The sequence below is a fragment of the Archocentrus centrarchus genome, chromosome 16, assembly GCF_007364275.1.
Source record: "Archocentrus centrarchus isolate MPI-CPG fArcCen1 chromosome 16, fArcCen1, whole genome shotgun sequence".
NCBI classification, from domain to species: Eukaryota; Metazoa; Chordata; class Actinopteri; order Cichliformes; family Cichlidae; genus Archocentrus; species Archocentrus centrarchus.
Window position 1 is genome coordinate 14733728 of NC_044361.1, and position 25110 is coordinate 14758837.

A 25110-nucleotide genomic window follows, 5' to 3' on the forward strand; every position below is an offset into this window, starting at 1 on the left:
ATTATTAAAAAAAAAAAAAAAATTCTGACATTAATCATTCTGATAATCACTACAGACATTACAAATAAAGGAATGCCAAAGACATAATTATTTTCCATTAACTACCAGAAGAATGATCAGTAGACTGTTATAGGTGCTCTGTGAACACTTGTTGACAGACCTTTTAAGTATTGCCATTCTTTGCCTCCATGATGAAATACAGATTGTCCTCTAAATTCTTTCCACTATTGTTATTTAATCAGCACCAGGATGAAGACAGTCAGCACTGGTTATGTAATGATTTTAGCATCTGGAAACCTCCAGACCTGAGCACAGGGTAGTACTGGGAATGTGCACTCTTGTCCAATCTTGACATAGTAAAACAGGGCGCGACAGCCAGCATGGCCCTGGACTGGGCAGATCAGAAGAGAATGACAATATTTATATTTATATCAGTGCCCCGGGTAGGATTTCTGGCACCACAACATTGTCGCACCTGTTATTTCAGTCAGCCTTGAGTGCAAGGTTTCAGGGTGAGGGGTGTGTGAGCGTGTGTGAAGGTGCATAACTGATGCATTTACCAAACAGAGCAGTGACGTTCGAAAATAACACAGTCAACGTCAAGTTTTTTAGGCACATAAAAAAAAATTTTTTAAAAACATAAAAATGCTCATTACTTGCTCACAAAAAAAGGAATGTGAACAAGATTTAGAAAAAGAAACAGTGTAAAAACATACAAACGTGCCGACACATAGACACTATAATTGTGACAGACGGCTCCTCTGCTGCTGTCAAGTCGCTCTGCACTAAGAGGAAGAGATCACAGTGTTTCCACAGATGTTGGCAAGAAAGATCGAAGCAAGTGGAGCCAGGCAGTCGTTTGGTTCTGGTGCTCCATCTCATATGTATCACATAAATATTTATGTGCAAAGTCTGGCTGATGTCCAGAACTTATTAAATTGTTGCTCATACTGAAAGACTAAGGTTTGAAGACATATGCAATGAGGAATAGCTGAGAATGAGGCTGAGAGCTAATTACTGAAGAAGTGCTCTCTCTCCTGTAGCTTGTGTTTTGACCTTGTTGCACTATGATTTTTTTTTCTCCTTTCCTGTCATCACCCCAACCACTCATAAATGTCTGCCCCTCCCTGAGCCTGGATCTTGCCCCCACTATCTCCCAAGTGTTTGCTCATATGGGATCTTGTGATTGTTGGGGGTTTCTTTCTAATATTGTGGAATCTTTAACTTGCAGTAGATAGTGCCATAAGGCAACTGTTGATTCTTGTTTATAAAAGCAATAATACATAGGTTGAATCAAAGGGAGGTAGTTATGTACTACTGTATACTAACAACCCTCCCCTAATATTGTGATATGGTTGACTGATGCTTTAACAACATGGTTTAAGCTGCAAACAATTTTTTGAAATGCTGTGAACTGAGAAACAGAGCTTGACAAAAGCACATAAAGTATATCTGAGGTATATTTCAGGTATATTACAAGTAAAGACACGTTGCTACACCATGTGAAAAGAGAAGAGAATCAATCAAGTCCATATGTTTATTACACAAAATGAACAGCAAAGGTATCACCTTCATGATTCACCACTTTGACTCAAAAATACTGTACTACTCAGCCGAGTAATGTCCTGATATGTGACCATTCAGAATTAGTAAAAGTAGAAAAAAAAGGCTGTTTTATGTCTTTTATAAGCAACTATTTCGACTATGTTATGCAGATAAAATAAGCAGGCATTCATGGATTAGTTTTAACAGAAACAAAACATCAGCAGTAAGTAGACAAAAAAAGGCAAACAATGCATTTAACACCCCCCCCCCCCCAAAAAAAAAAAAAAAAATCAGCCTTTGGTACAAAGTTATAAAAAACAAACTCACATTTTAATCTGTTGATATCAAGTAAATGTTCTTTTTGCTTTATCATGACAAATGTAAAACCAAAAATAAGTGTAAAGCGGTTTGTTTTAGTCACAGGCAAGGTACAGTCCAGGCATGTACTGAAGATGATGATCAAGAAGGCAGAAAAACTGACACAGCTTTATTTGGGAGGAGGCAATTCTAAAAGAAAATAAACAATCTTCATCTCTGAATTCAACACGATGCTACATGTTGTATATGTAACATCACACTTTGTGCAAAAAGCACGCAAACATGATGCAAAATACAAAATAAAGTACATCGTAAATACATCATTTTGCATTTTACTTGGCTAAGAGTTTGACCGCTTTATCATGAATCAGCATCACTTTGAAGGTGTAAATACAGTTTATATGCCAGAGGGAGCAGTGAAGGATCTGTTGCTGATAGATTAGCAAGGCTACACTAGTCAAAGCTAGAATCAAGACCTGAGCATAGATTATCCATTTACATGGTTGGCATAAATGAATGACACAACGGCTGTGTCATTCCTTGTGTATTCAAAGTCTGATGCTAGGTATGATTCCTAGCAGATTAATCAGAGCATACTGCTGAACAACTGAAGCTGCTTTACTTTTCTCACCTTTCTTGGTCAATTAGGCTCCCCTGGATGCCACATACATTCTAAGAGCGAGTTGATGAACTCACAACTAAAGCACTTCTTAGTCTGTAGTAGCTAAGAGGCAGTCTGGATTGGTATATACAACAGTAAAAACAGAAACGGGAAGGTTCAAAGTTCCGAGGTTATTACTGAAGGCTTCTGGTTGGTTCAGTCACACAGTGAAGTTCAAATGATGACAGTCTCTATGTGAAAGGTGTGTGAATATGTAAAGGAGGAAGTGTGCTTCTGAAGGGGAATGGATGGAGGCCCGACAGGAGTGGTAGAAGGAGAGGATGAGGTGGAGGAGGATGAAGTGGGGGAGCGGCTGGCCCATCGTGAGGGGAGACGACGGTTGGCTGGACGGGCGGGTCTTGAAAAGCACTTCTGGGTGGATGAAGAAAAGACAGAAGGCTCTTCATCTTCCTGAGGGGAAAAAAATGAATTAACATTTAGGATTATCACACCGTTCTGTCTTCAGTCAAATTCACACTCTCAGATACTTTACATTTTGTCACGTGTTCCCTTAGTTGTCTTCTTGACCCTGGAGAAAACGACAGGCACATTTCAAAGAGGAACACTAAAATAAAGCATGCTTATGTGCAACGGTCACACAAGTAGATTGTGATTGTGGTCAAGTGGAAAGTTAAAGTGAATACCTCACACATGCTGCAGTTCTACCACTTAAAAAGCACTTCTGAATCATCTTGGACAGTGATCTTCAGTTGTGCTTCCAATTACATTCTTTTCACGAGGTCAAATAAAATTGGCTGATAATTACTTGCACAATTTCTTAAACATTTGCATGACTTGAAAGTCTCATAATCACTTGAGCTCACTCAACTCTGGAATCTGCCAAGGGCATTTAGTCAGCTGGTTTCTTGCAGATACTTCTGTGATTTCAACACAAAGGCTAGAAAAACACTTTCACTATGAAAGATGAAAGACAAGCTAGTGAGGGTGAACAGACCTCCTCCCATTTTTAAACTTTATATACCACACTCTGAGTTCCTTTTGTTAAGAGCCTTTAAGCAATGGAATGGCCCAGATGCCCAGATTATAATGGAGGCTTTGGCCTGCCTCTGTCTCTTAGCACATACCAGAAATAAACAACATTCCCACCGGAGCTGTCCTCAGTCAAGGGCAATTGCTTAGTGTTTCAGAATGGAACAGAACAAAATGTACAACTTCCTCCTGGTCTATTGGCATAACTGGCTTCAAAAGTATAGTATGACAAATATATTTTTGTTCAAAACAAAATACAGGCTTGCAGACTTTTTTAAGTGAACCTTCTCAATGTTAACATCTGCCACGTGACTAGCACACCTGCTGAGTGACAAAGCATTTCCATTGATATAAAAGTGTGCATAATTCTATCAAGCACCACCCACCTGCACAACGAGCTGTATCTCTTTCACACCACTGGCACCAAGGCTGCTGAGATGTGCATGACTGGGGTGTGTCTGTAAACTGAGTGCACTCTGTGTCTGTCTCAAAGTAAGAGGTAAAGGCAGAGGGTTCACGTTCAGCATGTCCAGTTCTGTGGCGTTCTTCTCCTGCGCGACACTGAAGAATGGGTTTGAGTTTGAATGCATCTCGTTCTGTTGGTTCTGTTGTACCCGAGCTGCGCTTTCATAATTTTTCAGAATTCTTTCCACTGCCCCATAGTTGGACCTGGACCCCTCGGGCCTTGGGTATGCAGCAAGAGTGAGGGGTTTCCATGGATGGTCATTCATTATTCGAGGCCCAGGTCTGGAGGAGTCAGACTGGCAGGGAGGACCAGAGACATGTCTTGGCTGCGCCGTCTGTCTTTGTTTGTTCTCAGCAGACAGCTGCTGGAGTGAAACAGCAGCTCTGGCTGGCTGAGCCTTTGCTCCATGGGGATTCTCTTTCTTAGAGCTGGAATCATCCACAGGCTGAGTATTTGCAGGCAAGACAGGCTCAGAAAAAAGAGCCTCTGTTACTGCTCTGTGTTGTGTTTTCCTTGAAGGACTGCTTGCTGTTCGAACTTTGTGCTTGACCTCACACTGGTGTGCAGGACTATGAGAGGGTATTGGTGCTTCCCTAATAACAGCCTGTGGTTGTGCTGGTGAAAGCACAGAGGGGGTTTCTTGCTTTATTCCAGCCTCCTGGGCTTTAGTGGCACATCTTATTGACCTTGGTAGGACCTCGGGGTTCTGTATTGCACAATCGGTGTCAGAAAGAGATAACGTCACTTCAGGATGCACACCCATGACGCTAGTTGTGGCATCAGTAAAGTGTGGCTCAAACGTAGTCTCTTTGGAAGGCAAAACCTCAGATTCTGTAACAAGCGGGTGGAAACCCACTGAGTTGGTATTTGTTTCATTAAAACTGTCTTCTTCTTCTACCCCACGGCCCATCTCAGCCTGAAATAAAGTTCGGTTGAACTCAGCTGTTTTTTGTTCCAGCATTAGGTTTCTTTTGGAGCCCTGCATATTGGGGCTCATAGGTGACAAGAGTAAATCTACAGGTACAGCCGCAGGTGCTTGTGCCTCAGCACTTTTTAAATTTTCAACACCTGGGCTGTAATCTGAGCACAAATTTTTCCTCTCACTCCGTATGTTGACTTCAGAGAAGCTTTTCTGGACAGTTCCATATGTGGACAACTTACTGCTAGTGAACTTGCTTGCATCACAGGACCAGCGGTTATGGCAACAGGCCATATTACAGTTAGAGTTAGCAGGTACTGAGCATGATGCTACCACACCATCTACAAAAACTTTTCCTTCATTTTCTTGTAGCATAGCCTCAAACTTCCTGACAATGGATGGGCTGCTACACTTTCTGTCCACTAAAGCGCAGGGACTATGGCACTTCTTCACAGTTGATGTGGGGGATTCTGGGATGTGGAGCTCTGTGTCTGGATTGGTGGGAGCACTCAGATTCCAGGAGGAGGTCCGAGGAGGGACGGGTGGGGCTGCTGTATCCATTTCAGAGTGTACTCCGTGGCTTGTTTGATTGCTTCTGCAGCCATCTGGATCAGCATCCCTTGTCATACAGGATTCACTCAGCCCTCTTTTCGCTTGCCAGGTGTTACCTGGTGAGAAAGTGATCCAATTTTCCCTCTCCAGGGCCCGGAGGTCATCATAGATCTGGCTGAGGTCACAAGGAGCTTCATCTACCTCCAGGCGGGTTTCATTGTGGCCAAAGAGCATGTCATTTTCCTGAGGTAGACACAGGGATTCAGATCGATTCCTGAAAGGAATTAAAGTGTAAACTGAGTCCCCATCACTTTCTACATAATCAATCATGGCATTGACACTATGTACATGGTGAGTTTCAGCAGACAGAGATTATCCTTCTTCCATGCTGGTGCCAGAGAGTTAACATTAAAAACAGGGATTTACCTCTTATCTCCATTCTTCTTTTTGATCTCATCCTGGTAGCTACAAAGCTCCTCACTTACACGGGCAATCTCTTTGAGAGCCTGAAACAGACAGACGTGACAAGAAGAAAGATAATGAATATTGTTTACTGCCAGAGTATTTTACCACTAAAATCTAGAGCTGGTGATGTTGCACAAAAAGAGGATTATCTGCAAAAAGTCATCAAGGGATGACTAAAATACAGGCACAGGGCAGAGAACAGGAATATTGTTAACATTACCAGTGACAAATAATATAATATATAGAGAGTTAGGGTTATTAGCAAATAAAAAATGGATTAAAACCCTCACAGCATTAAGATCAATGGTGCTCTTCTTCTTGTCACTGCCGTCACTCAGGCCTACCCAAAGAGGACTTTCGGGAGAACAAACACGGGCGCTTTCCTCGTTGCCTTTACAAACATATTCCTGTGTTACTCCGCATTCTGGGGCTACATGAAATACAGCATCCAGCTCTGTTGTATCCACATCTTCCTTACGATCAATGACTGAGCTTTGCTGCCAAGTCCCTGCAGATTTCAATTCATCCACAAGCTTAGGCTGTGAACACTGACTCCGAATGAACTGATAACCAACATTAAAATCACACAGGTTGTCTTTTTGGAAGCAGGTAGTGTAGTGACCGTCTCTGTTACCACAACCACCATCAACACTGATGTTTCTGTTGTGACCAAGGCCAGGCAAAGATGGTTGTCTGTTTGGATCCGACTGGCTGCTGCTGCTGAGTGGCTCCGAGCGGGAGTTGTCGCTGAGAAGACTTGAGCCTGTGCTGGTGGAACGGATGCTGAGTCTATGCACAGCATCACTGACATCCCGCCTCCCACTGTCCAGTCCGGCCCCCCCTCGCTTGGCTCTCACCTCACAGTACAGCTAGACATGAGAAAAGGAAACAGAGGTCAGAATTTAAAACTGTCAATAGGTTTCTAATAACGAAGAAAAAGTGATATTGCCATTAATTTAAGCCAATATTTCATTTAAAATAAAAATATTTTTGAAAAATAATTTCTGTTCTAATATTTTTTAATCCACCAATATTGCAAATTTAATTGCAACTAAGCATCTTTTATCAGACTAATGCAATACAGCATACCCCACCCTCCCTGGATGGTTAGGATGAAATGAAAGGCTCTGACAATATGAAGAAAACAAGTGGCACCATATGATTATACAGTAAAAACTCTGGATCCACTGCTTATGCATAATAATAACCTAAGGTTAAATGATGAGAAGTCAGGAAAGACAGCTAATGAACATTTTTAGACTACAGCACAAGAAAGCAAATAACATTCAAAGACTTCTCTCAAATAACATTGGATAACCTTTGGCCTCCTACCATGGAAATCTCAAAATAGTAAGCAATTCATGCCAACTAGGCTCCTTTCCCATCATGCAACGTCTACATGGGACTATTGCCGTTTAGCCTTCTTTATTCCTCTGTTGTTTTCCTCTCTAATTTTCTGGTCTCAAGGGGGCAAATTAGAGCCACATGTTCTTTTCATAGCAAATTGTTTCAGTGCTTTTGCTCTCTGTCCAGCTACTTGGGTAGAAAAAAAAACACTAATCTGCTTTTTCTGGGCATGTTAGATTTCAATCCACTGGTATACTTTTCTCTTTTTTTTATTTTTCCAAAACTGTAATTTGTTATTGTTACTTGTCTGTATTGATTTAGTCTTGCCACGCAAACCAGTTTGATCTGTATTACACTGCATTAGATTTTATTTCTCATCTTTATGCAGTTACATGAAAACAAAACAGGAATAAAAGACATGTACACTGCACCGTAGCAAGTTGATAAATTGGTTATACTAAATAAATTATTGAAAATTATAATAAAATTTGGTCATAGGTCAAGGATTTGACATTATTTCTGTTGTTCTGATTCAGCAGTGATGTGGGTAAAAAGCTGTTTAACAGGCATGTGATCCTGTACCTTTTCCTTGACTGCATGAGTGAAAACAGCCTATGAAAAGGATGAGTGGGATTTTTTGCGATGCCTAAACTTCTGTGGATGCAGCGCTAGGTGTAGATGTCCAATAGAGATAGGAGCGAGATGCCAGTGACCTTTTGTGCTGTTTATTTTGTGTTTTTCCTCTGATTTGTGGTTCCCAAACCAGGAAGTAATGCTGTATGTGAGAACACGTTAAATGGTACCTTGATAAAAAAAAAAAATTCTCTCTGGAAAACAACAAAAGCCAAGTTCCTGTTACACGTTAGAAACATGTTAGAAACTGGACCCAGTCAAGTTTGTGCATTTGTGTTTGAAAAAAAGATGTACTTAATATTAATTACTAATAATACTAATTATTTTTGATCAGTCAGTCAGTTCATTCACTATTTGTTGCTAATGCTTATATTCACCTGGCACGATCCTGCTACTGTAAAAATCTATCTTAAAATGAAAACAGGACATGAACAGACAAACATCAAGGCTTTCATAAACTCGTGTTCATTCAGCTTTCACTTCAGAAACATGAGAATAACTTCACACAAATATGGGACCATTGGCATCAAATCAGAGTAGCCTATTAGCTAAAACTATGTCAAAAAATTAATAAATAACTGGCTAGAAAAAAATAAATTCTGACTGCTGGAGTCTTGTCTAACACAGATGACCACATATAGAGGAGTTTATTTTTACTATTTAGATGACATGCCAGCTTTTGTGCATCAGTGCATCATTCCAGGTCATTGACAGTCTTAATCACTGCCTCTCCTCTGTCTCAGAGAGCAGAAAACTAGCAGAGCTCTTTAACTTCTCAGACGGCTTCCTTTCCTCATACTCAGCTGCAATAATCGGGGAGGTTGTTTTCACACAGCTGATGGTGAACAGGATGTGCGGGAGGGAAGTGTTACACACTGCAGCAGCTCAGTGTGTAGGAAGCCATATATCATGCACAGCTTAGGTCAAATGCCCTGTTATGGATGAACAATTTAAAGTGCCTAAGTTAAAAACCATGCAGAGCAGCATGTTATCTACTGTCCTGTCTAACTCAATCTTTTGGGACTTCTCTAGAATTTTTATATTTTCTGCATACGTGGTCTAATTTTTTCCTTTTTCTGTAATTAGTTGTTGATGTTGTTGTGTTTACTGTTATTACATCAACCTGCTGCAAAACAAATTTGCCCCTAGTGGGACAATAAAGAGAACCTTCAGCTTCAACCGCAAACCAAATGAAATGTGGACATATTCTCACACTGCAAGCATCTTACCTCTTCTATTTTCTTCTGCATATCCTTCAGCTGGTTCTCCCACTCTCTTCTCTCCACGTCAAACCTTTCCAGCAGCTCGGCTTTCTCTCTTAACCAGTCCCTCTCGCTATGCTCCAGGCGACTGCGCAGGTCCATGGCTGTAGAATACGTGTCCGCCAGGATCCTCTGCTGCTCTTCCCTCTCCCTGCGGAGCGTTGACGTCTCGCCGTGCTCGCCTCGAGGGCACCGTGAGGCTGAAGAGCCAGGACCTGCCGCTGACTGGACCCCTCCACGCACCAATCCAGCAGCCTCTCTAGCCTCCAACTGAAAGAACCAGACAGGGAGTGAACAGTGTGCAGAGGAGGAGAAAAATGTTAGCAGGGAGAAAGAGTGGGAGAGCCAGTGGTGAAAACAGTTGTGATAAAGGATAAATTGCAGAGGATGAAAGCCAGATGACAAGACATGCAGGGCAGGAGTAGGAGAAAATGTTAAAAAGTGGAATTAAGAGAATGAAGGAGGGGCAGGAAGAGAAGGTGGAGGAAGTGGGGGAATAATGCACCATGGGGATAAGTGTGAGTGGGTTCATAAGTGGGAAGAGGGAGAAAGGACAAAAGACTGAATAATGAAAATATCCTGTAAGAACACACACACACAGGTTCACGGGTTCAGGGTTCAACTTTCTTTTCTACAGTACTTCATGAACACAGGATACAGTGCAGGATGTGGCACTTTCAGGCACAGCAAAATATGTCTGCAGATGTGCTCTCAGTCAAACAACAGTCAAATAAACATGGTTTCTTAACACAAATAAGGCTACAACTATGATTCCTCTCAGTGCTAACATTGCTAACATTACAAACACGACAAAAATGGCAATTTTATTGGATCCAGTTTGAATTTTTCTGTTAATTAAATCAATGACCTTTTTAAGTAAGATACGGTGGGCATTTCCCCAGGGATTTTCCCTGCCGTACAGCCACTTACACTGAAAACATGTTATCACATTACTGAGAATGAAAAGAAATCTTTCAAAACCATGAACTGCAAGAAAAAAAAAGGATAGAAAGAGAGAACTTTAAAACTGATTGAGTTCTAAAGCAGTCTGAAGCACTGGTGACCTCTTGGTTTAAGATAGTGGTGCTGGGGAAAACCCATCTGATGTAGGGAATGTGCTGTTTTAAAGAACTAAGAATAAGGGAGTGTTTCAGCACACAGATCTGTACATTCTGTGGCAAATCTGCATTTTTGCTGCTAATAAAAAAAAAGGGAAAAAAGTTGGCTTTGGTGCTGGAAAGAGCCCAAGACAACGCCTGTTCATATATTCATGTGTCTGCATGCGTGTGCATGTATGTGTGTGTCTGAGTTTGTATAGTGTTTGTTAGAAAGAGGGAGAGAATGCATAAGCATGCCCAAATGTGTTATTTCAGTGTCCAGCCACAGACGCAGACCAAAGCCCTCGGTCATGCTGTTATTTCTGCCTGTGGCCTGGGGTCAAGAAATTATGGTGTAGAAAAACAAGTCAACACAATCTGCCTGTTACTCTTTTCAAACTTCTCCACAATTAGAGATGGATGATGATGGGTGCTGTCCACACTCTATTTAAAATTCTGAATGTAAACAAGTAGTGAAAAGACAAAAATAAGATACTTGGAGTCATAATAAAGAGCCAGGCAAACTTTTTATTGATTTACAAAGAAAGTCAGGCTGTCTTATAAAGGAAACACTGTAAGAACATGTAAACAGAGACATAGAGTACCAGCATCTCTTCCAGCACAAGGAACCACACTCATGCACATGCTTAAACTCAGTTTTGCAAACAACCTCCAACTACTTCTGGCCTCCCTGATAACCACTGTATGGCGCACAGGGTATATAAAGGTAACTGTGTCACCAGGGTGACCCACTATAAATAGCGGATACACAGCCTTGTACAATGTTACATTCCGAGGGGAGGCGGGGAGCTGGGGTAAAGAGAGAAGGGAGAGCTGGCTGCTAAAGCAGAGTGAGATGTCTCCTAGCTGCCAGCAGCATTCATAAATCTGTAGCATGCAGGGAAATATGCCTGGAAATATCTGGCCTAAGAACGCTGCCTGGGACCCTGGATGTTTCCTTGGTATTTGGAAACAACATATAGTAGTTACAAACTGCAAGAGCCTACTATAGAGAAATATGTATATTTAGAATATGAAGAACAGAGCAAATACAACTGTTGATAAAATGCAGTAGCCCTTTATTTGACTCACTTTGGATCTATACTCTATATGACATATCACCAAAGCCAAACTCAAAATTATCTACTCATATGGCTAAAACTTGTAGCTTCTTTATGATTCTCCACCTACCAAATGACCAGCAAATTAAATCCACTGATTCTGCTTTTAAAGTGTCTCCTTACAGTGCACTAATAAACAAACAGGCTCTAGCTGTTCAGCTGCAGAAAAATACAAACAGGTTTACTATAGAAAATGTTACTAAAGAGATCATTTGATACCACTTTGACTTTATGACTCAGATGAATGTATTTTAAAAGGCAGTTTTTCAAGCATATATGCACACTCTATAAATACTGTTCATTCTAGGGCTACTACAGGTTCTCATCAACGTGATCAAAACTCACATTCAAAGTGCCCTACCAGTTACCTTCCTGCCCTTTAGCACACTGTGTTTTTGCTCTGTCTCACAGAAAAACTGATTCTTCTTCGGGTGACACAGTGAAACCAACATGTAGAAAATGACAGAGGAGTTTGTCACCCACACTGAAATTGTTCGCATATCACTTCAAAGTGAAATGAAGTTACACCCAGTTTGCTCGGCTGACCTCCTAACATTGATTTGTATTCATTCTTGTCAATTTCTGTGAGGTGTTTAAGTCATAACCCACATTTGATTAGCTGAGGGGTTCACATAAAAGTGAAAGGAGTGAAACAAATGACAGTCTAGTCTAGCCTTAAATGCCCAATTTCTCTAAACCCCCTTATTTGATTTACAATATAATTACAAGTCTGTAACTCGGTTATTTGAATATGCAGCTGTAAATAATGTAGAAAACTTTGCTTGCATTTGGAGCAGTCTTATATTTACTCTTGGTAAACAACTGCTCAAAAGTATAAACGGTGACAGGATGTGGCATCAAGACAAACAACTACAGCTGAGCTAATCTTACTCATGTCACTCATTGTCTGTTTGTGCAATCCATAGAGAAAACTGTGTGTGCACGAGAGTCAACATTACTACATTCTGAATGCTCCCATTCTCATAAATACAAACTACTATAAAGGGGCTTAACAAATATATAACAAGGACAAACACTGACACACACCTGTACCAAACAAAGTTCTCAGAAGGTGGTAGGTAACCATCTCTAATACAGGTCAGAACATTAACATCAGCCTCCTGGTGAAGAAATCAGTGCGTGTGTTTGTGTGGCATCGTGGGATGCGCTGCAGAAACGGAATTGTCTTTCTCACACTGCCTCACTGAGCTTTACAGACACAAAGCACAACAGTAAATGTCCGATTTTATTTGGCTGTTTTTCAACCGCTCTGGGAAAAGGCCCTGGGGAACAAAGAGAAGAGCTGAAGCGTCACAGTCTGCCTTCAACTCACACACAAAAAAGTTACATTAAGGTAGTTAAACCATATATATGTGTGTGTGAGCTGATAAATCCATGCAACTTAGTTTAATTCCAGTGTTATCGTATATCAGTGGTTTTGTCCAACTGCTCTGCAGTATCATCGCAGCAACCCCTTAATTTCTATCACCATGTTATGGCATTTCTGAGTTTCATGACTTCAGTCAAAAGGAGATCAATCAGTTTAAAGCCTGTGATAGGAATCATATGGGGCTCAACTGGCAGATAAAGATACTGTCGTCACAACATCACAGAGAAACTAGAGATATAACGAGCACAGAGACATGCAAAGCAGTCAGCATGCAGTTAAGTCTAAATCTTAACCGAGTTCACAGAATGAAAAGTTTTCATCCTTTCTTTTGATCTACAAAGGCAGAACAAGTCCCGTCAGGTTTAGACATTAAAGCCAAATAAATCCATCTTCTGATATAACCAGAAAAAAAAAAAACTAAATCCCTAAAGCCACATTGCTTTGAAGAATAGCTGTGTATGGCCACTCAAGTGATCCATACAGTGCCCAACACAGCATGGCACTGGTATGCAAACTTAACTCTGAATATTTTCTGTCCTTTTTAACCACATTTAACAGTAGCTATCCATTGCCAGAACAGGGTAATATTTCATCTTCTAAGAGCCAGCAGTTGAAATCCAAGTTTGGTGCCGGTTTCTGGCTCAGCAGGGACAACAACGTTTGTCTCTTCAGTGCTTGTCTGAGCTAAGGCTTGAGTTGGATAGAAGCCACAGTGACTTATCACCCTGCCATACTGGCAGCAAGTCCAATTTACACCACAGTGAATGCCAGCCATGAACAAACACGAGAAAACACACAGCTGTAAAATATAGAGATATTTCATTTTAATTGCGGTTTATATAAAGAATTCTTCAGTGTGTGTGAAGTGCAGTACTCAGGTTTTACTGTTAAGCAGGATATTAGTTAATTTATTTCAGGATTTATCTTTCTCTCCATGCAGGTGCTTGCAAGAGTGCACCTGCACAGAGAGATCTATACAGTATATAAAGTAATGCACTCAGAACACACACTATCTAAAGCTGCATAAGTGACAAGTTTTGTTTTGTTTTTTTATATATATACACTCACATATCCCAGTCATCATCATCCCTCACCTACCTGCGCAATCCTGCATTTGAGTTCAGCTTTCTCCAGTTCCCATGCACATCTGTCTCGGGTATACTGCAGTTGGAGCTCGGTTCTCTTCTCTTCTTCTCTCTTCACCTCCACCTGCACTTCTTCTAAAACCGTCTTCAGGTCCAGCAGAATCCTCCTGTTCTCCCCTCCCTGCATGAAACCAGTCTTTTTTTTACAATCACAGAAGAACTAAGAAGAGAATTGGTGTTTGATAATAAACAGCTGATTACACAATCAAAAGATTCAACTTTCAATTTCGCTCCTAAGAATAATCTGAGAACATTTATTCCGCAAGTTTACAGGTGTGTGCTACTGACAAAATGATACTCATGTTTTAGTATGGCTGACACAGGGGTGGTCATATTCTCAATTACTTGTATGTCAGCCACTTCTCTCAACAATGACTCCTTCTGGCGCATCCATTCTTCCTTGTCCTGTACGTGTCGCTTTTTTAAATCCTCAAATTTCTTTTTTAGCCGTGTGTGCTGTGCTTCCCGCTGCTGCTGCTGCTCCTCCTGCTGCTGTTGGGGTTCGGAACCTGGCCACATTTGTCCCCTTAGGATCTCAAGCTGGGTCCCCGCTCCACCCTCTGCTCCACCGAGGGAAGCACCGAGCTGGTGCTCATAGATCTGACTGAAGACGGTGGGTGGGGAAGAGATCCTCCTCAGCGGGCTGCGGTTTTTGCCCTTGCCTCTGTCTGCCCTCTCCATCCTGGAGCACGGGACAAACTCCCATCCCTGAGAAGGGACGTATCCCCCGCCAGCACCGCCCCCACCGTGCAGCCCCGCGCCGTTCACAAAAGCGCTCCACATTTCTCAAGTGCATTAAAATAAAGCATTAAAACAATAACTTGACCGGATGTATTATTAGAAGCTGGTCACCAAGCAATTTTGTAAACAGATCCATCTCTGCCCCTTAGAGAATAAGCAGGAAACATTTTTTAAACAGTTCTTCGTGCTTCCTCGTAAACTCCAGCTGCTTTTCAGGTGGTGACCAGTGGCAGAAAGTAAGTTATCCAAACCCGATCAAATCCCACGTCCACACAGCAGCTCTCGGGTGAGCGGTCACAGCAGCGCTGACGCGGGACGCCTGAGTCCCTTCCATATCTCCACCGAGAAGAAGTTAAGTCCTCATTCTGTCGCCAGTCCCCACAGTATTTATTTTTTTTTTAATCTTTTAAAACTCCTTTCTCTGCTGTGGCCTACACCTGCGCTGGTTTTTATTTTAACATGTTTCTGTAAAAGTAATTCCCGCGACGCTCCGTGTCGCGTCTCTGCCCCACACGCAGAGACGTTGTAGCCAACAATCCAGAGCTGGCAATGACAAGACAGCCAGTAACCACTCAGAGGCGAATGGAAGAAGCTCCCAAAAATATCTTGGAGTGCACTGATGTAAGAGCAACGGAGTATTTTTACCCCCCTGTAACCATGAGTTTATTTCCTTAAAGCCAAATAGCTGAATGGTGCCTAAGGGGTGGGGGGGCTGGGGACGCGTTAATCCACACCGGGCTGCCAACTCTAATTACGCCACGGGATGTGCCACCTTGTGCTGTACCCATGGCAACAAATTACTTCACGCGCCACGCCGCAATAGCTCAACCAAGAACAGCGGAGCGTCACTCGTTTAGAAACATCGCGCTACTTTTGTTTTGTTTGTTTTTTAATAGTTACAAACTTACCGTGCCTGTAAACAAAGCTTGTCTACCTCTCCTAATTCTCGCTCTGCCGTTTCTCATCCGCTACCTCAGCGTGAGGAGGGGGTGACTATCACGAGGAAAGCGACGAAGGGTGAGCGTGTATTCATCTTAAGAGCTACCTCTATGACTCTGCTCTGTCCGGGACTTCAGGCCTGTAAAAAGTAGCCTAACTCGTGCTGCTGTTATTAGTTACGTAGTAACTAGCAGGCGAAGTAACAGCAGGTTCTCAAATTTCCATGCATTACTTTGTGTTTTAGTATGTCACGCGCAAAAATAGGAAGCACGTGCAGCTTAACCGAGCATTGCACTCTTACCGTTTTTTTCTTCTAATAATCCTGGTTTACAGAGTATGTCCTCGTTCAAAACCCGCTCCCAGTCAGCAAAATAGGCTGAAATAACTAGAATGCAGCCGTTTAGTGAGAAAAAACAACAACAACCGGAGAGTGAGAGGCTACAGCTGATTTTATGCTTTCATTAACTGGAATAACCCCCCCTCTCCTTTCTCTCTCTTTTCTCTCTCCGTCTCTCCTCCTCTCTCCCTCCACAGCTGGCCCTAATATGTGACGTAAAACATCCCACCGCTGGGATGAAAGCAGCGGACCGATTCCGCCCCTGTCCTGTAGTCAGGTCTGTTGGATTAACGGATCCACCAGTGTTATGTTTTGTTTTGTTTTGTTTGTTTGTTTGTTTGTTTTGTTTGGGGGGGCTTGATTTTGCATATCTACCCAGAAGCATTTTTACACGAGTCTGAATGTGGTCCAACTGAAATCCAGATGCTGGTAAAATGACAGCGCTTCTGTTATGCTCCCCCGTGACTGCGTGGATGATTTGTTACAGATTATGTTGACATTTCGCGGTGACTCAGCACAGTTGCGTAAGAACAACAACTTGCAGGAGATCCTACAGTATGAGTATCAGTGTTATTGCGAGGGTGCTTGAGTGTGCGTACTGTGTGCATTGTCACAAAGCTTACAATGTGTTCCTAGTAGATGTGTTTAGTCATATAGAAAAGACACATGCACAGCTTGGGCTGAGGTCTTCCCCCCGGCACACCGGCACAGGTATTTTCAGATAGCTATTCTGGCTGATTATAATTCGCCTCAGCTTAAAACTAGACTGGCCTATGCAGGGAATTCTGTCGCCAGTTTTCACAGTCGGAAAATTGAATGACATACTCACCTAACACTCCACTGTCGCTTCAAGGTGTGTGGTCTCCAGTGATTGTTGAAAGCATCTAAGTAGATGAGTGGCTTGGGTCATACTTGGAAAATGAAAATAACCTGTACCTTGCGTGACCTTATTTAATGTACTCAGCAAAACAAAACTGAAATGAATGAATAAGTCAAAAAGAAGCAATGAAAAAAATGAGCATAATATGATGCCGAAAGTGTGCTTTACAGGACAAAGAACAGGGTGAAAAGAAATACCAGTTTAAAAATGGTGGCATAAGAGAGTGAGGAAAACAGAACAAGAATGAGGATCAGCAAAATAATGGGCTGAAACATCTTGAGAGATGGCAGTTGAATGAAAAATGGCGGAAAGTGGGAGTGAAGAGAAAGAATGACAAGCATTAGAAGAAGAAAAGTGCAGGAAAAAAATCACTCTTGTTTTTATCGGCTTACAGAAAGTGGCTCCTCAGCCTGTTTGTCCTCCTGCTTGGGGACATCCAGGCGGTCTATGAAGCTCTGCAGCTCCTTCCTGAAGGCTTTCATCTGGGCGTTGATACGATACAGCAGCTCATGCTCTCTGATCCTGTGGAAGAACAAGTTTGGACTTTCAAATCAGGCAAATAGCAGGAGATTATAACAATGTAGTGATCACACAAAACTGTGATAGTTTTTTCATGTAACAATTACCTGCCACTTTCTTCATCCTCATCCAACCTAGCAAACAGCTCCCCATTGGTGACATATACTCGGGCCTCAGCAATGATAGTGCTGGTGTCAGTGATGAGCCTGTCAATGGTCCGACCCAGCCTCTCCGCCTCGATGCGGATGTCTATCATCTGCTGCCGGTCCTTCAGGCTTCTGGATAAAAAACGACTATCTACAGGTGAGTAAAGAGAGCGTGTCGGGGTGAGGCAGCGGATGTTTCTCACCTCATCTGAGTCACTCTCTCCTCCAATTGGGCCCTCGCGCTTGCGATGTGGTGGGAGGAGGCGAGGAGAGGAAGCTGAGGCTGAGGGCGTGTCGTCATCCCGCCCTCCGTCACTCTCTGCATCACTATCACGAGGGCTGCCGCGGATGCCCAGGTGAGAGGCCAGGTCATAGCGCTGCATGTTGGAGAGCAATACGCGGTTCTCGTACTGGAGCTGCATAACTTTGCCACTCAGTTCATTGATCTGCAGACGTGCTGCTTTCAGCTCCTCCTGGAGAGCCTCCACTTTAGCGGGGTCAGCTCCTCCTGGGGTTGAAACGAGGCACAAGTGTTGCAATTGTTGAAAAGTGGAACACTAGTTCAAATTAGATTTGAACATACAGCTCTTTTTTTACCTGGTTCAGATTTAATAAATAAGCTTAAAGAGAAACTCTCTTTAAGCTTAATAAATAAGCTTAAAGAGAAACAATGCCTCTTTCCTTGCAGTGCCATTGTTTGTCTCCTGTTACAATGTCAGTGGCAGGCATTTTAAATATTAAAAAAACAAACAAACCTCCTCCGTGTCTTGATCCAGGTTCGTGGGACCCAGCTTTGTATTTAAGTTTATTGAGCTCATTTGTCACCTAAAGACGAAATTCAGTGTTATTCCCATCAAAGTCATTTCCCACAGAGAAAAAAGAAAGACAGAGCATCTTATGTTGTTATAATTAAACCAGTATTATGCATCTGTGTGAAATCAGAAAGCATACACCAAGTATTAAATACAGTCTGTTGTAATTTTCATGGAAATTGGTGCTGAACATAGAAATGAAAGCTGTAAGCGGCATTGTTATACCTTTTATATTTGCATTTAGATACTATGTGCAGTCATATTTTTTATTCAAATGAATGAATATTTATAGAATTTGTAAACTATTTATAGAACTTTCTTCACTTTCTACCTTTTTGTTCTCTTCCTCAACATCTGCTAAATTCCTGCGGAGAAGTTCAGCCTCGTCTTCCACCAGCTGAAGCTGCTGCCTGAGCTCTGAGAGAGCCTCGCCTTGCTCTCTGCTCTGTTGACCTCCACTGCTAGAGCCATCCACTCCTGCTGCTGCCAAACTAGGGGAAAAGAGGAGACAAGCAGTGGTCATGAAAACTTCAGGTACCGTTTACGCTTCCAGTTTTTACATAATCCAAACTTGATATAATTTAAATAACTTTTTTTGTCATAATTTACACATTTGGCACTTCACAATCTAATGCTTCCTTTTTCATAACACCTATCATTACATTTCCACCCTCTAGCTGCTGGTTTAATCATCAGGATTCTCATGAATGAGTGCCAAGTACCTGTCCTCCCTCATGTCATCCAGCTCAGCTTTCAGCCCTCTGTTCTCCACCTCGAGCTCCACAATCTTCCTCCCCAAGATGTTTGCCTCCTCCTCCACAAGGCGTAAACGGAGCTTCAGCTCCGATTCACGTGTGGTAGGAGGCCCTCCAGCCTCACCTTTAGGCAGAGGGCTGTCCACGTCCCCATAGAAGGACCGGTACTTCTGGAGCTCCTGCTCAAGTCGGTCCTTCTCTTTGTCGATCTTTGCCATCTTTTTCCTCATCAAGACGGCTTCCTCTTTGATGAAAGCCAGCTGACATTTCAGATCTTCATTTTCTTCCTATGAACAGGTACCATATTTAGTTAATTCAGTAACTTCCCACCTTTTGAGATAAAGTCTTATCTCTTTTGCTCAGTGTTTTAGATTTTCTGAATTCTAACTTTATTCACACAGACAAACCTGGGACAGTACAGTAGCACTGTAACTTTTCTGGTGTTCTAGTGACTTTGGTTGTATGCTTAAAAAATCTACACCCGAGATCCAGGTGTGACGGTGATGTTTTTCCACATTTTGCTCATTGTAAAATATCACTGCCTCTTTCTGCCTATGTCATTTTCTTTTCATTTGGAAATGTACACAGGAAAATAACCTCTTTATTAAACATATCCATCAAAGTTTATACCTTTATAATCTTATAAAATGCTGACTCACCTCCATTGGGGTCTGTGGAGTCTTTCTGTCTGCTTTCTGCCCGTCCTTACTGCCTTTTCTTTTGAGTGAGAGCTGCGGGAAAACGGTGGTTACATCATCATCAGCAGCAGCAGCTTGCTGCTTTCTTTACTGAGGGCAGTGATATCATCAAGATTTATGGAACACTGAAGACTCACTAATGGAAAAACAGGATTGCTTAAACTTGCCCTGCAGAACATTTCTGGTAAAATATTCAAATTCAAAACACGCTGCTCTCTGTGCAAGTGTTTGTTTTTTTTAGAGCCTTGAGGAAAAACAACCCCCAAAAATCTGGTTTGTGAATATAAATGTGTCTTACACATCACATCTTAAGAAGGACATTTTGTCCTAAATCTATAATATTACAACTGGGTAGTTGAGCTGCTACACTGACAGTGAACCAGCTATTATTGCTATGAACCCTGAGTACCTACAGATGTTTTTTGTTTTTGATTTGGATTGTTTTGCCCAGGTTTTCTGCTCTATCTCCTATATAAATTATTTCAAAGCCAGCCTAGTCCACCTATACTAATCACTGTGTGGTATTACCCATGCCTAATATATTTAGCTTATATAGTTTTTTTTTTTTTTTTTTGAAAAAAAGAAAAACCAGCACTAACTTTAATTTGCAGCACGTAAAATTTCATAAGAAAAGTGGAAGAACTGTGGAAGTATATTGTGAATACTGACCATTACTGCCTGATTAACCCTGCTGTTAACCCTCACCCTCACCATTCTTGCCTGATGACGTTCAAATGGTATCTTGTAGGCTAACTTTTAGTTCAGACAGTAATTTGTATTATATAGCTGTCACATGAGGTCAAACTAATTTAGACACACTTCCCTCAGCCCCTCACCTCTTTGGCTTTTTCTAGTTCATTTTGCAGGGCCTGTTTGGTAACCTCCACCTCGATCAGCTGCTGCCTGAGCTTCTCATTCTCCTCCTCTGTCTTTGTCCTCTTCTCCTCCACATTTTCCAGCTCATGGTGCAAGCGCACAGACACATCCTTTGCCACCTGGGAGAGGAGTCAAGAGAGATAGAGCATAGAGGAAATTAGGGGGAGGGTTCAGTTACAGTTTTGATCATTAATGTAAAGGATGATGTTAATGGAACATCCAAAGACTCACTTTCAGGTCTTGCTCCAGACTTCTAAGCAGCTCACCATCCACTTGGCCGCTTTCTGTGATCCTCAGCCGCTTTCTCTCAGCCTTCTTTAGCCTGTACTGGAGAATCCGACAGTTCTTGTTGGCTCTTTCAAGCTCTCTGCGCATGTCCTGCAGCTGGCAGGCGTCTTCTTCATAGAAGGTGTCCCTCATCTCATCCATCTCTGCCCGCATCTCCTCGATTTCATTCTAGTAAAACGTGGAAATGAAATACGTCGTAAAATAATCAAATCCAGCATCTGCTCAGTAAAACTGGCACAAATATATATTTTTCTGTAGCGCTACAGCAGCGGTAATTATGCAGTATCCACGCAAAAACAACAGGTGCGACTGTTGCGCACGCCGAAAATACATGGACTATTATTTAAGCAAATCGACATTTCAGGCTTCGAGTAAAATCAGTTTACCTTTAGATCCTCATTTTCATCCTCCAACCTCTCGATTTCTTCTTCTATTCTCTGGTCTGGCTGTGCAGCCACCTGCGAACTGTCGGGCTCGGGGGACAGCTCGGGCTCAGAGGCCGGTGGAGATGCTGATTTTGCCTGCATCTTTGTCCCTTTCTTTCCCAAGCTCTTATTCAAGTGAAACTGTATTAGCTCGGACTGCAAGCATCCCTCCTTCCAGAAACCGGGTCCACAGCCTACTGTGCCTTTCGAGCTCTTTTTGCTGCTACTTGTCGTCGCGGCGCTCTCGCCTCCCCTCGGATTTTTGCTCCTCAGTTTGGGGGACTTGGATGCACAGGGTTGGTCGGAGACAACACGGTTCTGGTCTGCTCTAGAGGGCGAGGAAGCGTCGGCGACAAGGCGGGGGGAGTCTTCTGCTGTCTGGACGGTGCCTCTGTCTGCCGCCACCGTGGGCCTGCTCTGCGTCGGATTTTCAGCACCAGCAGACTGGACAGCAGCCGCGCCTCTGGTGGCAGGAGCGCCTCCGGCCTGCCGCTCCCTGCCTGTGGACACGGGAGAATGACCTCGGCTAGTTCTCCCTCCCCCTCCTCCCTGTTTTGATGTGATGGGCTTTGACGAGTTGCTGCCCTTCTGCGTAGTTTTAGATGCAGCGTCTTTTAGCCCGGCCGGGGACGACGATCGTTGCTGTTGCTTCCGGCTGCTATTGTCTGGCTGCCGCGGCGAGTCGGCAGATGATGGGTTCATCATGGTGTCAAAGGATCAGCTCATCCTGAACAACATCCAGTCCCTTTCCCTAATATCCCTGTACCTGGAAGACAATTGATTTTTCAGACATAAAAATTAGAGAGGATCTAGGCTAAGTAACGGTGCTCTACAGGTCGATCAAATAGTTTGTCTCTTGGAATTAAGCCTCCAGGGGGGAAAAAAGAATTTGAAAAACTGGCAGAGATGCACCAGGAGGCACCGTGCATTGGTGTGTATAGGCAAGGCTAATTAGGTTAGACCATGGCCAGGGGAAAGCTGTCAGTAGGTATGCTATGACCACCCCTGATTAAGCAGTCGACCATCCAGCCCCTGTTAGATGAGATGTGTTTGAGATCAGCTGCAGCTCAGCCGGGTAATTAGACAATACACATTTGCGTCATATACGCCCAACGGGTGGGAAGTGGGCGAGAGAGAGTGCGAGGCTAATGTAGCCAAATGTCATTGGCTATTAAACCTGAAGCAGCAGCCAGCCTATTAAACAGCGCTACTTGTTCAGTTGACAGACAGCCGGTTCAGAGTGGCCCCTGATCTGATCCCCGAGCGCTCCGAAAGAAACAAAGGGCGATCCAGCCTCGTGATGGACCACTAAGAACCACCCTCAGACTCACCCAAAGATAGCTGTTTCCTGTCAGCCATCATCTTATTCCTCATATCCAACGTGCTCGCTGACTCATTACTTAAAGGGAAGATGAGCGACTAAAGTGTCAGAAGCAATAGAAAGAAAAACGTCCTTTTAACCTATTACACAGTTGGCACAGTTCCTGCTTTTTTCTTTGTTGCTTCAGTTTTAAAAGCACCAGGAATCGACTGACTGCCTCACAGTCTCTGCCACACAGTCACCCATTTAGCACCGAAAAATAAAATAAAAAACCAAATTAGTCCAAACTAGAAAGGAAAAAAACAAACAAAAAAAAAACTCATTTATTGCCCGGTGTGTCTTCCAGAAAAAATGGGAGCAGCAAGTGTAAATCGTCCCACCTTGGAGGCCTGACAGAGAACATAATGTGGACTACAGTCAGACATTTGTCCTTCATGCAGGTTATTGTTGCCTATATTCACCTAAAACAGGCCTGAGTGCTCAAAGAAAAAATATACTACCACGTGGAAATCATGCACTTCCAGATCCATGTCTTACCTTTTCTGGGGAATTTTTTTTTTCTTTTTGTCGGATGCTGAAGGGTAGTGATGATGGGGAGGCAGAAGAGATGCTGACTCGAGCGCCTCCCGACCGCCGAGCAACCTGTTTCAATATTCATTACATTACATCATCGCAGGGAGGGGCCCGAGTGGCACGGAAACGAAGCTGCGCGCAGGGCGCTCTTCTCATTGGAAGAAGACAGGATCCTCAGTTTATCCTGCTTTCGCTGTCTCGCTCTGAATTTTGATTGGACACAGGTTCTCGCAGCTTTATAATAGCCTAGTATCAAATCATTGAAATTGCGCTCAAATAGGGACCACTTCAGAGAATAAAAGGGTAGTATCACCTTTACGCCAGGCAACATATTTGAGACCTTACTGGAAATTATTTAATATCTGACAGCGAGCAAGAAAATGTACAGTAGGCTATTTATTCTGCATGACTCACAGTTGTCTTTTTTTCCCAGCTCATGCAGGAAGTATAATTGTCTGCCTTTTAAAATAAGAATATAAACATAATTTAACCACTATTTATTTATTTTATAAAGAAGCATGCATATTTACTTTCATATTTACTTTTTGTCTTTATATGCAGTAAGAAGTGCAGATGATTGAAATCATATATTATCATATTCCATATATCAAGCACACATTCAAATTCTTAGTTGACTGGTAGTTCCAATGTGACCTCTTCTTGGCAGCTGCCTTCTTTTTCCCAAACTGAAGTTGATGCACAAAATTCCTCCACTCCCAGGAGTTATACTAGTTAGTGCTTGGAGAGCAGAGAGGAGGTCCTCATGTAATGCTTTTGGGGGAGTAAATGAGAAATTGTACTTGGAAATCTATATACTGTCCATTTCTCCCAGCATTTTTCTGGCTCTATGTTGTGAGGAAATGGAAATGGTTTGAAAGCAGGTTAGTGCATTAGTTTTTTTCCCTCTGGGAAAATAGATACTGTAGATAATTTATTCTGTTTGGGAACTCGCTGTACTCAAGGCAACTTCAATTTGATTATGTTATTAGTGGGTCAGACCATGAAGGCCAGACTCATCTGACCAGTTACTTGAAGTTTTTTTCCTTTGTGGACTTGCACCAGTAGCTCCCTTACAGTTGATAAGAGAAAGCTCACACATATCTGAAGTATTTCATGGCTGTTCAGAGAAACACAGCAAAAGTGGTGGAATGGGTTTTTTTTTGCATCATCCCTGAGTGAGTAAATAACAAGTATGCATGATGTGCCAGGGATTGGCTTGTATTGAAAACTGGGGATTTGCTGTGCTCTGAAAGTTTTATGGCATGGGCTTTAGCTTCTTTCAAGGCTTCAATAGCCACAGATCTTGGCCTCCTACCCCTGTACAATCCATTTATTCTGTCACTTCAGGCTTTTACAGCAGTACATCTTAGATCTTTTTTTTTTTTTTTTAAGGCAAACTGAGACTGTTCTCTGTCGTAATCATAATCTAATTTCTAGACAAAATGTTGCAGGGCCAAGTGGCCAGTTTTAGGTTGGAACACAGAATAACAGATGTTTGGGGGCTTGTGATCTCTCTTGCATTGTCACACATTCACCCCTCCCCCCAATTCTACCCTCTTTCCTTCCCCTGGTACATTCAATTATTTACTTGGATTAAAGTGGCAGATGTCTGTGTCATTCGGGCTCTTATGTCCCAGTCAAGATTTCTAACCATGCCTTGTAAAACAAAAGAAGGTGATAAGTGGCTTTTAAAAAAAGTGTCTTGTCTCCTAATGATCTGTCGTTTCACAGTTTGATAGCATATCTATATAACTTGTACATATAGTATTGTGCTTAAGTCAAATCACTTGTCATTTCTTATATTTTACTAGGAAAATGGGGAATAACTGCAGCAATTTATTGAAACGCGCAAACATACATGGAAATACAGTATATGAGGCAAAAACAGA

The 25110-nt window shown here is 42.4% G+C and overlaps 1 protein-coding gene and 1 long non-coding RNA gene across 3 annotated transcripts; one reads left to right on the top strand and one right to left on the bottom strand.

Annotated features, from left to right (window-relative positions):
* Nucleotides 1-1803: 1803 nt before the first annotated feature.
* LOC115794451 (microtubule cross-linking factor 1-like) lies at nt 1804-23284 on the bottom strand. 2 transcript variants are annotated; one of them, XM_030749977.1, is made up of 16 exons: nt 23186-23284; nt 21289-22093; nt 20846-21070; nt 20575-20733; nt 19700-19771; nt 19008-19327; nt 18617-18776; nt 18229-18298; nt 17435-17981; nt 17201-17330; nt 9126-9428; nt 6207-6785; nt 5878-5957; nt 3901-5725; nt 3018-3053; nt 2795-2935 (listed from the first exon to the last, which is right to left on the bottom strand). In XM_030749977.1, exons 2-15 carry the CDS (start codon nt 22030-22032, stop codon nt 3036-3038), a joined length of 5232 nt encoding a protein of 1743 aa, XP_030605837.1. In that variant the 5' UTR covers nt 22033-22093; nt 23186-23284; the 3' UTR covers nt 2795-2935; nt 3018-3035. The 2 variants fall into 2 exon arrangements, with proteins under 2 accessions (XP_030605836.1, XP_030605837.1); XM_030749976.1 differs by lacking the exon at nt 3018-3053 and having other exon boundaries at nt 1804-2935.
* On the top strand, nt 15468-17481 carry LOC115794452 (uncharacterized). The gene is made up of 3 exons (XR_004021171.1): nt 15468-15669; nt 16126-16205; nt 17203-17481. It is a non-coding gene; the product is annotated as an uncharacterized LOC115794452 (long non-coding RNA).
* Nucleotides 23285-25110: the final 1826 nt, after the last annotated feature.

Excerpts from the sequence above, each read along its gene's own strand:
- LOC115794451 (XM_030749976.1), bottom strand. The coding sequence starts at position 22,032 with ATGATGAACCCATCATCTGCCGACTCGCCGCGGCAGCCAGACAATAGC. Across the intron at positions 18,777-19,007 it reads GATGACATGAGGGAGGACAG|TTTGGCAGCAGCAGGAGTGG; the intron begins GTACTTGGCACT and ends CTTTTCCCCTAG. Across the intron at positions 5,726-5,877 it reads AAGAAGAATGGAGATAAGAG|GAATCGATCTGAATCCCTGT; the intron begins GTAAATCCCTGT and ends AATTCCTTTCAG.